Source organism: Melanostigma gelatinosum, assembly GCF_949748355.1.
Source record: "Melanostigma gelatinosum genome assembly, chromosome: 1".
In the NCBI taxonomy this organism is placed as follows: domain Eukaryota; kingdom Metazoa; phylum Chordata; class Actinopteri; order Perciformes; family Zoarcidae; genus Melanostigma; species Melanostigma gelatinosum.
The window spans coordinates 26,848,041-26,865,280 of record NC_136634.1 but is presented as its reverse complement, the minus strand read 5'-3'; the positions used below and the strand labels follow the sequence as shown (position 1 = coordinate 26,865,280).

The following is a 17,240-nucleotide window of genomic DNA, read 5'->3' as shown; positions in this document are numbered from 1 at the left end:
ATCTATCTATCTATCTATCTATCTATCTATCTATCTATCTATCTATCTATCTATCTATCTATCTATCTATCTATCTATCTATCTATCTATCTATCTATCTATCTATCTATCTATCTATCTATCTATCTATCTATCTATCGGCATGTTCTACAGCAGCACGTCTGCATCTTAGCATGCTGATGTTAGCACTCAGCTTGTTAGCATGGCTGCCTTCAGGTCTATTACATGTGTAGCTGAATGTAAAAGGTGATCACAAAGCTAACGTTCTCCTTCCTTTCTTCACAGATGAATTGGGTTCGTGAGTTCACTTGATGTCGGCACCCTCAAGGATGGGGGGTCTGCAAAATCCAAACCCAATAACAACAGTCGAGACCTCAAACTAGCACCCACATCTCTGACCCCCCCCCCCCCCCTCATGTTCCTGCAGAGCGCAGACTAGCTCATTCTGAAAACACTGTTGCAGAGCGAAGAGAAAGGACCCGTGTCCACCATGGAGGCTGTAGCAGTGGACAACCTAATAGACTTTGATCTGCCCTCCGAGGCCACAGCTCTCAGCATAGATGGAGGCCAACACCACGGCCATGCTGACGTTTACTCCCCAGAGCAGGCCCCCTCCATGGGAGTCCACCAGCAGCCTTTATTGCCAGAGCCCATGGCGCCAACCAAGTCCAGTACTCACCACCACCAGCACCACCAGCACCACCAAGAGGGAGGAGACAACGACAGCGATGCTACAGAGTCGGCAGACAGCGAGAACGACATGGACCCGCCCTCTGACCCGTGGGAGCTGAGGAGGTCGTCCTCTTCATCCGCTCACAGTGGAGAGGACGCCGACAGTGAGACGGTGGAGAGGAGGCAGTTCATGAAGGCTTATGTGGAGAAGGTGTTTCATGGAAAGTAAGGAAGAACTCTTTTTCACATACATGTACTAGAAAGAATCATTACATCAGTCAAAAGCAACATGATCGACTCATCGAAAGCCCCCATGTGACAATTTAGAAAAACTTCCACTCTGGCAACTCCTAGAAAATAGACTGAGTGAATATTCACCATCATTTTATTATTTTTCTACAAACATAAGCTTATGCCATCAGAGTCATTTGAAAGATGCTACAATCACTTTTCTACAAAACTGCACAAAGGGGTTTAAAGCAGACGTTTCTCTTCTGACACATTAAATGGAACATTCTTTCTCTGACAAAACAAAAACATGTCAAGTTGTTGCAGGATGTACAATCTTCCCAATAGTCATGAGCATCAGTGACTCATTATTGTCAATGTTGCTTAAAGGACTTGCAGATGTACAGACTGATGAATATCAGTCAAAATATGAATTACGATTGAAGCTGCTTATGAATTCCACTCAAACTCATTAATGTGGTACGTCCAAAAGATGACAATGACTAGCTCTGAAATTTAAATATGAGGAGATTTAAAGCTTGGATTCAGTGTTGCCCATGAAGGAAGGCAACGTTTCCTCAAGTCAGTGTGCAGAGCCACGGAGATCAAACCTGAGTTCTATCTGCTGGTGGGCATCTCTCAACCAAACACTGCAACTGGGCGGTTGTCTTTTTTCCAGTATTGGAGAACTAGCCTACGTGCTAACCTGATGGAGTACTCTCTTATTGATCCTAATCAATAGTTGCTGCTCTTCTCCAGAGTTGAGCAGCACAGGGACTACAGTATAGAGACGGTCCAGAGACAGCAGACGCTCTTCCCTCAGGGACACTGGAGTAGTTGGTGTTGTGTGGCTGGATGGCTGGGTGCAGGGCAAGGTGCCCCTCAGCTGCTCATCTCAGAGAGTGAGTATTGTCTCAGATGGATCTGGTGTTCCCGTCTGCCCGTAAGAAGTCCAGTCTCAGACAACGTGAACCCTTTGGCATCAATAGCCTTGATGTAGCTCCTCAGCACACAACTGTTCCACTCTTGCTGACTGTGTGCTCATGTGTTCTGCTTCAGGCTGTGTATTTACATTCAGATGCAACATGTTTGTACCCAGAATGACTAGAAGCATTCACCCGGTCAGAGATTCCCATGAGTCCCCAGCAGAGGCCCAGGCAAACAGCAGTCAACCGGACGCATGAGCATCTGATAAGAAGTCCAATATGAGCAGGATGAGATGTTAAGCGGGCACTCCTAGATATCAGGGCACCTCTTGTTTTCATTTCACAGACATTTATATATATCTTTTCTCTGGCATTTTTGCTGCAGGCCTAATCACTTCTGACCGTGCTGAGTTCTGGTTCTCTGTTGGGTAATTTGCCATCCGTTGGCCTTTGACCTCTTTGGACAGTGGCTTACAGATGGTGAACCGACTTCTGTAATGTCATAGTCCATCTTGTCTCAAAGAATGAATCCCTTGCTTTGTGTGACGAAGGACGACCTCAGACGGGTTTCGGAGAAGCAGCGGAACAGGAACCGCACTACGCCCGTTGCGGAAGAGGACGGCAGTCAGCTGCTCGCGGACTAATATTAACGGCGTGAAGGAAGTGAAAAGGCTTGAACGAGCTAGGCGGCGTGAAATGACGGCCGTGTCTGTAAATAGATTAGTTTATGTTGCTGTTCGGAGTTTGACTCTCAAGACTGTGTGCGTGCAAACAACTCAACCACACACAATTGCTCATTTGACTATTGTCAGTAAACCTCTCAAAAGGAACATCTTGTCTGGAGTGCATTCTGATCGATGCCCCCTGGTGGCCACAACTTTTAATGAACCACAGTAAAAATATACAGTCCTTTCCCAGTCAATACAACACTTTGCCTTTGTCCTTTTACCTTCTGTAAGACAGTCCAGTGATCATTTGGCTGAGTCTTCATCGTGTGAGACGGCCAGCAGTGTGTCTCCAGTGTTTATCCCTCGTGTTGACCCTCTCCGTCCCATGGTTTGTGACTTTGACCTTTTTTGTGACTTTGCCTTTTATTTCAGTTTGGATTTTTTGCGCTCCCTGTTGGAGTTGGTTTTAGTTCCTGTTCTTGACTGCTTGGTGTAAAGAACCTTGCATTCTACCTCACCTTGTGTCTGCGCCTGAGTCTCTGCTCTACACTGAAACCCTGACAGAAGGCCGTGAACCCTCACAATTCCTTTGCTTTGCAATAAAGGTTGTGGGAGGATGGGGGGAATGACACATCCATCCTTTACCAGTCTTTACAAAGTGCCATGACACCGTGACTAGCTTATCAGCCAGGTTCTAGTTCATTGCTTTGTGGAGGCATCTTTGGACGCGATGGGTTGCACCGCTTCCCAGCATTGCACGCTTGATGGGCGTACCACTAGGCAATGTCATGATATATGATTGACAGGTGTTCTCCTTCCCTGAAAACAGAATACAAAATGGTGTATAAAATAATGACTACTGGCCAACAAAGAAAACCTCTCAAGTTTCAAGTCTTCTTCAATACAGCGTGATGTTCATTTCGTAGATGGTGGTCCATTTAGAGCAGGCATGGGCAAACTACGGCCCGCGGGCCGGATACGGCCCGTTGGGCCTTTTAATCCGGCCCGTCAGATATTGGGACAAAATTGCTCAAACTATAATAAAGACTAGGGCTGGGCAGTATACCGGTTTTTATTTCCGGTATGATATGAATTCGTCACACACCATTATACCGGCGCATAGCTGAAACAACTGCTGTCTGCTTTCAACAGGCAGCTGAATGTATTCTTTGCTGCTGTCAGCGCTAGTTGTCTTATATGTATTGAGAGGGAACTCTAGTCATGGTCATAACTTTATAACACAACAATGAACAACCCACAACTAACGCTCTGTAACAGAGAAACACACCACAGCACACAACAGTCTGTGACACATAAACAATTTGTAACACTAACAATTGTACATTTATAAAATTTCACCGCCGAACTGCATGCTGGGTACAGCTCGCTCGCGAGCCTGCTTGCTAGCACAACAGTCTGCTAACAGCTGGGAGAGGCTCCGTACTCCAGTAATGTTCCATTAAAGAACAGAACAGAGCGATTCAGGATGAACAAAGACAGACCGGAGATGCACCGATAGTTTGACACATAATAACGCTGATTACCGTAATATGCGTGGTATTTGTTATAAATGTACGTTGGTGCAAAGAGGTGATAACAAGCTGTACAGGGAGGGGCTTAGGACCCAGGGGAATGTAGGCGAAGGAAACGTGAAGAGACGGAAAACACACCACACAAACAGCTGTTCACCGCTCGTCACCATCCTGCAGACCAGTGATTCTTAACTGGTGGTTCGTCGCGGACCCGTTTTCAGTGGCCTTTGCTTTATGCAGCGGAGTTATTCCCTCTCCTTTCCAGCATTTACGGCACTTTGTTCAGCTGTGCAGGAAAAACACCGACCAATGCGTTGTAAATCACGTCACGTGATGCAGTTTAACCAATAAAATAAGGGTATTCTGATACGTTTCCTGACGCCAGTGAGATGCACCCACACCGTGACACAGGGGGGAGAGATGAGGAAAGACTTTGCAGAGCTCTGATCATGTTACATGTGACAGTTAAATATCTGTATGATCCCTTCAAAGAATCAAACTGCTAAAAAGACCACAGTCATTGACCTTTACACTAAAAACTCTGTGTCAAAAATGACTGCTTAATAATTAAGTGCATGATAAAATAGATAAAATTTAGAGCCAGACAGACCATGACGCAGGGGATGCTTTAGGGTGGGGCTACACGCTGATTGTTGTCCGGCTGGGAGTTGTCCGTGTTTTCGTCTAGAACTTTAAACACTTTCACAGTTTTTTATCGTGTCACTTCTGGTTGCAAAAGAACAATATGGCGACAGCCAAAGTGGCAAAGTTGGGGCTTCAAATCCGTCGTCCACAAACCAATGGGTGATGTCACCATGACTCCGTCCACTTCTTATATACAGTCAATGTTTTGGAAACCTTTTCTTATATTGCAAATGTTTTTTTACTGAAATGTGTTCCTGAAAACTTTTGAGGCGTGAAGTAAGCGATGCAGCTGCTGAATCTTTCTTCATCTGAGATCCACAACAGTTAAAAGGTGGCACGTCACGCTGGACATACCGACAGAATTGATTTGGTGTTTCAGATTGTGCATGCTTTTTCCTATTTATTTTTTCACACTTTGATCATTTACTATCAATTCAAACTTGATTTAATAATGATTTGTAGTATCCATGCCGTTTTCTGAATAGTCCAATCCATCTGATCAGTCACTAAGTTCATAAAGCCAGTTGTGCCTGTAGAGCCATGCTGTGATGAGTTGATGGACCGTGTCTTCACAGGGAGGACTTTGACCAGGAAGAGAAGGCTCGTTTTGGAGCGCTGTGCAGCGGAGAGAACGGCAAAGGCAGGGAGTGGTTTGCCAAATACGTCAGCGCACAGGTAAATATGATGATGTCATACTTGACCTTTAAGGAAAAATAACTGCAATATTCCAAATGCAAAGAGTTAGAGGTTCTTGTTGGACCCCCTACATACATAAACTCACATATTCAAGTTAAGAAATGACCAACATGACAGCAGGAAGTCAAACAGACATATCTCACAGAATGAGCTGCAGTGTGAGGTTTTATGTGTGTGTCATTGATCTGATGTGGACTTTAACTCTCTGTCCTCCTGTGTTCACAGCGCTGCCACTCTAAGCGTGTGAGTGAAGCCACCTTCTACAGACTGGTGCAGTCTTTTGCAGTGGTTTTGTTTGAGTGAGTTTATGATATTTGTGGTTGAGACGAGAATGCTTTGATCATGTGATCCTATGAAGCAGAAGGCCGATGATCAGTTACAATGTTTCTCTTGTCAGCTTTCCCCATGAAAAGACAAACATCTCTTGATACAGAACTTAAACGGGAGAGAATAGTGCATGTTATGGGGACTATTTCTTCAGTGGTGGATGAATCCACATTGATGCTCAACTGAGTATTTCTGGCGGCAGCACGGTGTGTGTGCAACAAGGTGGATTATTGATGTGTTTTTAATAGTTTTTGGAACAACTGCGCCCTATGACGCAGAGGAAGGAGAACAGGTATCAGGAGGATCAAGTCGTTGTGGCTTGTGTCTTTTCATGGTGTTGGTTGACAATAAGAACAATCGATCACCTTCTCATCCTTTTAGTGAGAAAGCTCCAGTAAATGACATCAATGATAGGATGATCCTCTCTAAAGATGTGCTGTGTTCCCAGATGTCACCAGATGGATGACTACAGCCCGGCCAAGAACCTCATGACTATGTGCTTCACATACTACTACAGTGGTGAGGTCGAACTCTAACTCTATCTGCCATGTATGAGAGGGACTTTTCTTTTCAAACTAGTGTTGAGCCTTTCATTGCACACATTTAAAAGGAAACCAGAGCTCTAGATTGCAGAAGAGAACATATATAATATCACTCCCAGTGCTGACTCAGCGAGTGTTCCCACCACAGGTTGGCCCTGTGGTTTCTCTTGCAGCAGCACCACAAACACTGATGCAATGACTTTGTGAGGTTGCACGACGGTAGTGATTGTGTTTGTGCAAGCAGGGAGCGATCAGCGTACCAGCGCCGCACAGGTCATTGCTTCAACATCCGTCTGCAGTCAGTATTTCATACACATAAAGTAGACCTGCACTCTATGCAACTCAAAGTACAAAAGGTCTCCTTGCAAATCCAACGCTGTATCAGCTCTCTGTATACATCCATGTTTCCACATTTCCTACCTGAGCGTGACGCAAGAGTGTACCCTCGTGTTCATGTGATAAATGAAGGAGTCAGGGGAGCCTCACAAGTCCCACACAGTAATTCAGTAAAGCTCTCACATGATCAACAGATTGGAAATGCAGCTTCAATAGTTTTTATCTGTTTATTTTTTTAGATTTGATTTTTTTTTGTGCATTATAAATATATTTGTGGAAAGAGTAATTTATCTATAAATCACAAAATACATCTGTGATCTGATCTGAGTCCATATCCGAAGCTCATGGACGAGTACTTGTTGTCGTGGGCAGCTCACTGAGCTGCAGCTGGCTGAGATGAAGCAACAACATGTTGGAAGGTGATGTCTGTTCTCTGTTTATCAGCCAGACAGTCTGTGATGCTGGACACGAGGAACACCACGGGGACATCCAGTCCAACAGACACACATTTGCCTTGTGGAGCTTTTAAAGGTCTAAACCAGCCGTACCCAGATAGCTGTCGTTATTCCGACCTCTCTGCTCTTTTCTTCTTCAGGGAAGTCCCAGCCGTCTCCCTCCGAGCTACTGGATCGCGGTGGTCCTCCAGCTGGTCTAGACTCATACATCAACAAGGCCAACTCCTGGCTGTCCGTGAAGAAGGATGCCGCTGAGCGCCTCCTCAAAACCACATCCAAGACTGACGTCAAAGGCTTCTTTGGAGGCCTAGAGAACAAGCTGAGGGGCTCTACTGCTCCCAAGACTGAGTGAGGAAATGCACCTCCGAGTCCTTTTCATTGATGCCGCCATTTATAGTTTTCATCCCTTTCTCTTCTTCTTTACCGCATTCTCATGTCTAGGGATGGGGAAGGCCCAGTTGAGACAAAGCCCAAGTCACCAGGTATGAAGCACCAAAGATCTCTTGAACTGCAGTTATTGAAGTGCACTTTGACCTGCTGAGCTACGGTTTTATAAAATGTGATCTCCTCCACCCCAGTGTCTGAAGCTCCAGAGGAAAAGAAAGGAGAGAAGGTGTACCTGTACACCCACCTGAAGCAGCAACCCATCTGGTAAGTTGAGGAAACATCAAACACACACAGGAGCCTTGAATGAGAGCAGCTACATGTGACTGTAACCTTGCCTGCTGTTTGGTGCTGGACAGGCAGCACACAGTGGGGCGTTAGAACTTTATTTATTTGCTCAGTGAACGAGAGCAGTGACAGTTGGCAACCAAAACAATGAGCCAAAAAGGCACTAAAACGCTGTGTAGAGTCGGTTGAAAGTGATCTGTTGGTTTATCACTACATGTGACCCCTTTAGACAAACTGTGGATCCTATACTACTGTACCTGGTGCCACCTCCTCATAGCTAAAGAGACCCTTCGCTAAGTCCCGCCCCTTACTGCTACTCTGTCCAGCTGTCAGAGCTTCGTTACCATAGAGCCCACACTGTCACTAACTGCTCTCCCTCAATCAATATTGTAACATTTAAAAAAAAAAAATCTATTTAATTTCAATGTACTTTTCTAACTACAGCAGTGGTTGCAAACCTTTCTGACTCGTGACCCTTAAAAAGTAATTAGTGCTTACTCGGTCCTTCTCACAGGTTGTGGACATCTTCTGATCTAGCGGCTTTATGGGGTATAACATCAGGGATTTTTCATTTTTTTTAAATGCAAGAATTTAAGCATAATCAGTGTAACAGAATTTTTTTTTCTCTCCTCCCTAAATCCTGTTGTGGCCCCTCAGATTTATCTTAGGATATCAGGTGGGTTCCTGATCTGCAGGTTGGGCTCCACTGAAGAAGAGTGTGATTTGATGACATGTTATGGAAATGACATCGAGCATGCATCAATGCATTGTAGTATCATATCACAGCTTAGTGACCAACTGCCTTCAGGCTTCACAGGAGGAATGAGATGTGGCAGGTGTTACCAGAATGATCATTATATGATTTCATTCTCTGCAGCCACTGGCCGTCATGTGCAGTGTCATCTCAGGTAGCTCAGTGAAGTAGGTCAGGCAGCAGACCTGTAACATGTTATCCGGTCCCTCTGCCAGGCACACGCTGAGGTTCTGGAATGCTGCGTTCTTTGATGCGGTCCATTGTGAGAGGAAGAAGAGATCCCCAACCACAAGGTGAGAGTGGAAGGGAATCGTGACAGATAAATGAATATCATATATATATTAGTGCTGGGCAACGATTACAACATTTAATCGCGATTAATCGCATGGATTTTTTGCGATTAATCGCATTGTTATTGCAAAGTTCAACAATGAATAATAAAGTAGTGTATTGCGCACTTTTATTTTGAAAGTACTGCTATATGAACAAAAGGGCAATAACATTTGGTTCACGAGTTTCATACTTAATGTGAATATAATTCATACTTTGTTGGCATTTTATTCTGAAAACCGGATGTTCGTCTGAAGAAACCGGATGTTGTCTCACGTTAATGTTTCCGCGAACTTTCAAAGTCCTTCTCTCGCTCCCGATCTGTGCCGTTTAAATGCGTTTACGGTGAATTTCAGCATATAGGTGCACTAACATGTAAGTGTCTGACTATAGGATGTTTGCTGGCTTTTATCCCACTGTTCTTGTCATCCTCTTGTTATGTCTATGTATTGTCTCTTGTCTTTCAATTAAAAAAAATGAATAATTGTAATAATAAATAAAAGAAATGCGTTGACGCGCGATAAAATTATTGTCGTCGTTAATTAATGAATGCGTTAATGCGAAATTAACGCGTTAACTTGCCCAGCACTAATATATATATATATATATATATATATATTAAATCAATATGTTACAGTGTTGAATTGTGGGACAAAATGTAGCATCTTTTAAAACATAAATGTGTTCTGTGTGTCACTGTATCTGTCAGATGAAATTTAAATGAAGGTTGGAGATCCTGTAGATGTAGTTGATCTGAAATACTCTGCTAAGAGGAAAAGTGTCCACACTCTGAACTTTTCGTCTGGTACTGCTGAGTTTGCCATTTGGCTGACACGCAGGAACCGGGCTCAGAGTTACAGCAGTGTGGAGCTGGTACCGGTTCTGAAGGGACTGCTGAAAGCCAGACTGAGGGTGGAATACACTTGGTCCCAAATAATGAACAATGTGACGGGCTGTTGGGCGGGTTTTATGCTCCTTGGGGAGGAGGGAGAGCTGATTGTTCGTATGATAAGTTGATATTGTTCTGTGTTTGGATGAGTTGTGTTATTTATTCATGTTTCTAGGCTGAGCTGATGATGTGACAGTGATCTGGTGTCTCCTTGCAGTGGATCAATAATGGGACTCTTCTCTTTTTCACTTCTCTTCACTAGCTGTTGTTGTTCTCCCTCTTTCTGCATGTTGACCCTTTGTCTCCTTGTGCCTTGCTGCTGGGCAGAGGAACGCAGGATGAAGAGAAAGACGAGAGGTCTGTCCTTCTATGTGTCCACTGCCCTGAAAGATGAACTAGTCAAACTAAGATGAATCAGGTGGAGAGGAAGAGAAAGGCAGATGCTTTGAGATTGTATCTGAAGGGGACAGAAAGTTAAAGAGAGTTATTAACAAACAGTCAACCGCTGTCTCATTAGCATGCTTAAGAGGAAGAGGAGACACAGCAAAGCTTTTACTCTGAAAATCATACCGAACAATAAAGTAGTTTGTAGCCTGAAGCGTGCCACCAGAATAATTACAAGTTTTAATATTTGTTTAACCTTAATCAATGAATACATTCAAAAACATAATCTGACCATCGGATCAGTATCATGATACAGGGGTTACCATTCAATGGATTGTGAAGAAAATCCTAATGTTAAGAAATCTGTCATAGTATTAAAAACACATATTTTAAAGTTAATTTTCAAATACATATCAGAACACTGATCTGCATATTAATGTATCACAGTTCCTGTAACATCCAACATCATAGCACTCCTTTGAGAGGGCACATCTCTTTGTAATGTAATCAAGCATTGAGTTAGTCCTGTGCATCACGTTGGGGGGGGGCATTCACATCCCTGCAGAGGGTTGGTGGTGCATTGGCACAACAAAGGCAGTGACGGAGACTCAGTAAGAATCTACTTTGCAGATGTTTTCTGTCGGGACATACAATCTAAAGTGATTGGCCATCGAGGATGCATCATGTGTTTGGTTCAGAGTCGGCGCTTGTGAACAGAACTGTTGGTGACGAGCAACGTTCACAGGAACCGTTTAAAAGAGAAACTGAACGTTGAAGCTTCAAACAAATGAATTCCAAGTTATACAATATAATACAAAATTAAAAGTAAATAGAATATCAAAACACAATTGAAACTGAATATCACAATTTCAATACAATTTTAGAATTCAATCATTTAATTATTTAAGACAGAATAATAACAAAGAAGTTAAATAGCAAATTGAATAATGTGAAGCGTTTGCACTTTAGCATTAATGCATAATTTAAAGGAACATTTGATGAATCAATTCATAGCATTTCCAAATGCATGAATGTATTTAATTGATTGTAATAAAGTCTATGATTATGGTGATGGCACACTTCTAAACGCCGTAGTTTCCAAGCTGACCTCCAATAAGACCACGAGACGCGTTCTCCTCTGAGGGAGGTGATGGAGGACGGGCACACGATGATGTCGAGGGGCCGCACTAGAGAGCAGCCCGGTGTGGTGAGGGGGGGGGGGGGGTCGCCCTGCCTCTCACTCAGTCTGAAGATGCTCTCTAGTGAGCAGTGATAGGAGAGTCTGTAATGGTACCCCCCCCCCCCCCCCCCTGATGGCAGGAGCCTAGTCTACACTGTGTTGTGTATAAGTGAATAGATAAATCATTCCCCCATCATTAGAGTTATAGATAGGACATAGTTTGATGGTTTGCTTGTAGTTATTATTGGACTACTGTGTGTGATGAACGTGTTTGAATAGATTTATGAGTTCCTGGCTGGTTTCTCTCACCATATTTTCATCTTTCTCCGTTGGTCTTGTGTTGGCATGCTGTTGACTAATGCAGATATTCTATCATGCTGCTGTTGACATGATGCTGGTGTGAGTGAAAGCCCCCCCCCCCCCCCCCCCCACAGTTCATATCTTGACCTTGTGTAATGTCTGGGATGGTATGTCTTCATATCTGGGGCAGGAGGCGCTGTGAAGGTGTTCTCTGCCTCTTCACAGCTCGCTGCATGTTCACACCATTGATCCTCTAGCATGTGAGATCTCTTCTCTCTCTCTGCCTCCATCTGCATGTTCCCTTTGCTCTCTCTCTCTCTTTTACCGTCTTTGCACGCTTCTATGTTTCCACTGCAGATTGCTTGCAGGCATATTCTGAACATGCAATAATATCCACGTTAAACAGCTTATTCATTCCTGCCAAATACACGAAGTAATGTGTTATGTTTAGATATTATCCAAGTGTTTCTGCTGTATTGTAGAGCCAAATATACACCAACATTCTTTTACCTATTTTATTTTTAGGGCCACCAGGGGGCAGCACCCAACAAACTGAAATATTGACATATTATTACCTCGTAAATGTGCTACAGAGAGTCCCGCCTCCAGATGCCCAGCATGGGACCGTATTTGGTACTTTTTGATCCTGTTTGAATTGTGCCATGCGTTACACACACGTTTGTCAACTTTAATAATTCTGCATATCAAGAAAGTTGTATTTTGGTGTAAAACTGTAGAAATATATGAGGTATAAGTGAAAATACCCAAAAGTGGCGTAAGTGACTTGTGAAGCTGCGATGCATCCGATGTGTTGAGTACCAGGATGTACTCACACATACAGCAGGTCTGGCTCTGATCTACAGTCACTGGATTCAACACATCACTGAGATGACTACATGTGTTCTTGGGCTACGTTAGCTCGCTAGCTAGCAAGCAAGCAAGCTAACGTCTGTGTTGGTGACGTTGTGCGAGACGAGAGATGTTGTTCACTGATCACTTTCACACTAAACTAAATGATACGACAACAAGTCTACGACGAGCTGCCACTTTCCTGACAAACATCATGAGTAATTCATGGCATTATTCAAAAAGCAGAGATCAAAAATATGTATTTTCCCGTATGTATAAACACTCGCACCGCCAGCAGACACTCGCACCGCCAACAGACACTCGCACCGCCAGCAGACACTCGCACCGCCAGCAGACACTCGCACCGCCAGCAGACACTCGCACCGCCAGCAGACACTCGCACCGCCAGCAGACACTCGCACCGCCAGCAGACACTCGCACCGCCAGCAGACACTCGCACCGCCAGCAGACACTCGCACCGCCAGCAGACACTCGCACCGCCAGCAGACACTCGCACCGCCAGCAGACACTCGCACCGCCAGTGTCCATTCAACGATCATGTTTGTGTCACCAGATGAAGTTACGTCCATATCGAGCCTTTCAGCTGAATAGTTTTCATCTTTGCTCTCGACTTCCTGAGGGAAACATCTTGCTCTTCAGCTGCTGAGGTCTTCACTGTCTACCTGCTGCTCTCTGGTTGTGTCTGCATGCTGCTTGATTCGGGGCAGTTACTGCACAGCTGGTTTATTACAGATGTTTGAGCTGAAAAGAGTTGCCTGCCACTACTGGAGCCATGAGCTGAAGAATCATATTTCAACACTCTGTAGATCTACTGGAGTCATGTGGTAACTCTGTGTGTAAGGTGGCGATGAACCCACATCGTCATTTAGCCAACATGAAGCAAGCATGCAAGCAGAGGATGCACATGAGATCTCATGAAAGACGTTCCTCAAGATCTCATCACAGGATGATGTGCTGACTGGGAGAGTTAGTTTTAAAATAGATCCACTCGGTGAAGTAAGAAAGTGCTGCTGCTTATTCATCTGAATACGAGTTGTATTTGTGGCATAAATACAACAGAACCACATCCTCCCTTTCATCCATTTGTTACTGTTGATGACTCTGTGAATGAATCACTCGTGGTTTTGTTCCTCTGCTGTTGGCTGATGACTGTTCTTTATTCTTGTGTGTGTTCCATGTGTAATCTGTGTTGTTGCATCATGAGCAGCTCAGGGGTGGATGTCATGGATTTCTTTCTGTGGATAATAAAACGGACGAGTGTAAAGTTGTCCAACAGGCTGTAGATGGATGTGAAGGCACTGCTGTGTGTGGTGTGGCTGCTGAGCGGCAGCATGATATTCATGTGGACACCCACCCCTGACCTGTTCCTGTGGAGGAGCTCGAGGCCAAACGGAGCCTGACTCTGACTGTGCGTGTGCTGCAGGGAGAAGTGGTGTCACATGACGCAGGAGGAGAGGGACGACTGCTCCAAAACCGATGAGAACATCGCCTTCGGCCAGCTGGGGTGAGCAAGCTGCACATCAAATACTATCATGTTCTGTGTACATCTGAAAATACATCAAGTTTAAACAGCCAGATGTTGGTTTCTGTTCTTGGCCTGAGGTTCACGTAACAGATGATGATTAAATATGTAAGTCTATATTTAGATGTAACAGACAGAACTGGTATTATAGTGTTTAAACAGTGCAAGTTATTATGAATATGCTCGAGACATATTGTAGTGTTATTGTTATTGGCGCAGGACATTTACCAACAAACGGTTAGTGTGATCAGCCTCCAGGTGGTTAAACTCCCAATAATAGCAATAATACATGTATGACATATACTTTTGTTTCATTGAATTTAAATGAATGTTGTGAAGAAGGTTCGTGCTACAAGATCTGTATGTCTGTGTTCCAGGGGCTGTGGATAACATCTGCTTTAATGCAACCATAGAATCGGTGATTCGACAGATTCATCCTGAATGAATCCATAGAATCTGTGATTCTACAGCTTCATCCTGAATGAATCTATAGAATCTGTGCTTATATAGATTCATCCTGAATGAATCCATAGAATCTGTGATTCTACAGATTCATCCTGAATGAATCTATAGAATCTGTGCTTATATAGATTCATCCTGAATGAATCTATAGAATCTGTGCTTATATAGATTCATCCTGAATGAATCTATAGAATATGTGCTTCTATAGCTTCATTCAGGATGAAGCTATAGAAGCACAGATTCTATGGATTCATCCTGGATGAATAGATTGAGTATGGAGCAGAATATCAAGCTGAGAGTCCATGAGGACCTTGTATTAAAGAGTAGATACACAGATCCATTTGTTATTGGACCACACACTCTTTCTTTTGTTACGTTTTGAGTTGTTGAGTTGGGGCGACTGTGGCTCAGGGGTAGAGCGGGTCGTCCTTTCATCAGAGGATCGGCGGTTCGATCCCCGGCTCCGCTAGTCCATGTGTCCTTGGGCAAGACACCTAACCCCAAAATATTTCACAGGCTGTTCCTGTATGAGCGGATATGAATGATTACAAGTGGCAGCAGTGGGTGAACGGGTGAACGATGACGTGTCGTGTTGAAGTGCTTTGAGCGGTCAGAAGACGAGAGAAGAACGATACGAGCAGAGTCCGTTTACTGGGTTCTGTTTCCTGCTGTAGATGGTAAACACAGAACATTTGTCCTGAGATGAGCTTTGTGTTTTCAGGACATTCACTCACAACATGCTGGCGTTCGGGCTCAGTAAGAAGCTGTGCAATGACTTCCTGAAGAAGCAGGCAGTCATCGGGAACCTAAATGAAGGTAAAGCATTAAAGAACACTCTCTGCTCTCAGACCATTCATTTATTCATTAACTCACTAACTCACTGTGCAAGCTGAAGCTTCTCCACTAGGGACCGCTGCTCAATCCCCGTCCAACACCAGTCTACAGCTCCTCAAGAGAAGAACATGATAGCAGCAGGAGTTTGGACCTGCAGATATGTAGACACGTCAATGTCACGAAGGTATAAACTGCTGCAATGTCAGGACCATTGCCAGCTGCAGTCAATGAGCAGCAGCAGCAGAAGAAGAGTTTTAAGGATCAGCAGTTAAATTAGCCATTTACTTCAGAACGCTGACTTTACCCTCCTGGCTGGTTTTATACCAGAGAGTGCAAAGTGACCAGAGAGGGGGAGTGTTGGTGACACCTGGTGTTTACATGTGATGTGTACCTCGAGGTGATGCCGGTGTGAATGCACACTAAGTATGTCGTCACAATTGATCGGATCGGCCCGACCACATCTGGAAGTGCCTGGCTTTGGGATCAGAGTGTAAGTAGTCAGAGTGCGTTCACTCAGACTCTTTCTGTTCTCTCATGCAAACAAGTGCTCCGTCTGCAAAAGAATAGGTAGAGTAGAGCTGACACAGAAACATCCAAGAGCAGTGCTGCCAAGCCCCTCCCCTTCCTCCAGCAGTGACTCGTTAGTCCAGTTCAGATTCAGACCCTGTGTGAAGAAACGTTGAAGCCGCTCAGCATCATCCAACAAGCTGTGGTGGCTCATCAAACACATACGGACGCACTTTATTGTAGATGACTTTGTCTTGTGAACATTTTCACCGTCTACCTTGCAGTCGTTGTGATGAAAGTATAACAGTTGAGCCGTGATAACTTCCCAGAGGACGTAGCCGGTGTCTCCGTCTGTCATGTGACCCTTGTCTTGCACATTAGTCTCACACATCGCATTTTTGACAAAGATGTTTGTTACAGGTCTGCGAGCTCCATCTACTTCATCTGCATGTTGAGAAAAAATGAAATGGGAACAAATAACGTGTGTGTGTGTGGTGTGTGGTGTGTGTGTCCCCTTGCAGAACAGTATAAGCTGCTGAGTGACCACATACAGAAGATGGCGGCAGAGTGAGGTTGTCGACGACGCTGCATTTCAAAGTCTCCACGTAACGGACTGACGGCACACATCAGCTATTTCTTTGCAGCTCAATGCCACCGTGACCGACTCTCCATTTGGCTGCTGTTGATGTGTGTGGTGCACTGCTGTGTAGAGCAACACAACCTCCTGTACTGAACTGTGCCATCGTTGTAGCAAACCTGTTTATGTGACGTGGTCGTGCTCCTCTGCACCCTGTCCTGTAGCAGCAATAATACGACATCATCACGTGGTGCACAGTGAGGCGTCTGTGACTCTGTCCGTGACTCTGCCCGTGACCCCGTCCGTGACTCTGCCCGTGACTCTGCCCGTGACTCTGCCCGTGACTCCGCCCGTGACTCTGCCCGTGACCCCGTCCGTGACTCTGCCCGTGACTCTGCCCGTGACTCTGCCCGTGACTCCGCCCGTGACTCTGCCCGTGACCCCGTCCGTGACTCTGCCCGTGACTCCGCCCGTGACTCCGCCCGTGACTCTGCCCGTGACTCTGCCCGTGACTCTGCCCGTGACTCTGCCCGTGACTCTGCCCGTGACTCTGCCCGTGACCCCGTCCGTGACTCTGCCCGTGACTCTGCCCGTGACTCTGCCCGTGACTCTGCCCGTGACTCTGCCCGTGACTCTGCCCGTGACTCTGCCCGTGACTCTGCCCGTGACTCTGCCCGTGACTCTGCCCGTGACTCTGCCCGTGACCCCGTCCGTGACTCTGCCCGTGACTCTGCCCGTGACTCTGCCCGTGACTCTGCCCGTGACTCTGCCCGTGACTCTGCCCGTGACTCTGCCCGTGACTCTGCCCGTGACCCCGTCCGTGACTCTGCCCGTGACTCTGCCCGTGACTCTGCCCGTGACTCTGCCCGTGACTCTGCCCGTGACCCCGTCCGTGACTCTGCCCGTGACTCTGCCCGTGACTCTGCCCGTGA

The 17,240-nt window shown here is 45.3% G+C and overlaps 1 protein-coding gene across 1 annotated transcript; it reads left to right on the top strand.

The window, feature by feature from the left end:
- Positions 1 to 490: 490 nt before the first annotated feature.
- Positions 491 to 16,558, top strand: kiaa0513 (KIAA0513; the record flags this gene model as incomplete). The annotated part of the gene is made up of 11 exons (XM_079273078.1): positions 491 to 897; positions 5,247 to 5,346; positions 5,593 to 5,666; positions 6,143 to 6,213; positions 7,168 to 7,375; positions 7,469 to 7,509; positions 7,606 to 7,678; positions 8,669 to 8,746; positions 13,830 to 13,910; positions 15,112 to 15,206; positions 16,253 to 16,558. The coding sequence occupies 11 exons, from the start codon at positions 491 to 493 to the stop codon at positions 16,300 to 16,302; spliced, it is 1,278 nt and encodes a 425-aa protein (XP_079129204.1). The 3' UTR covers positions 16,303 to 16,558.
- Between the last annotated feature and the right edge of the window lie 682 nt (positions 16,559 to 17,240).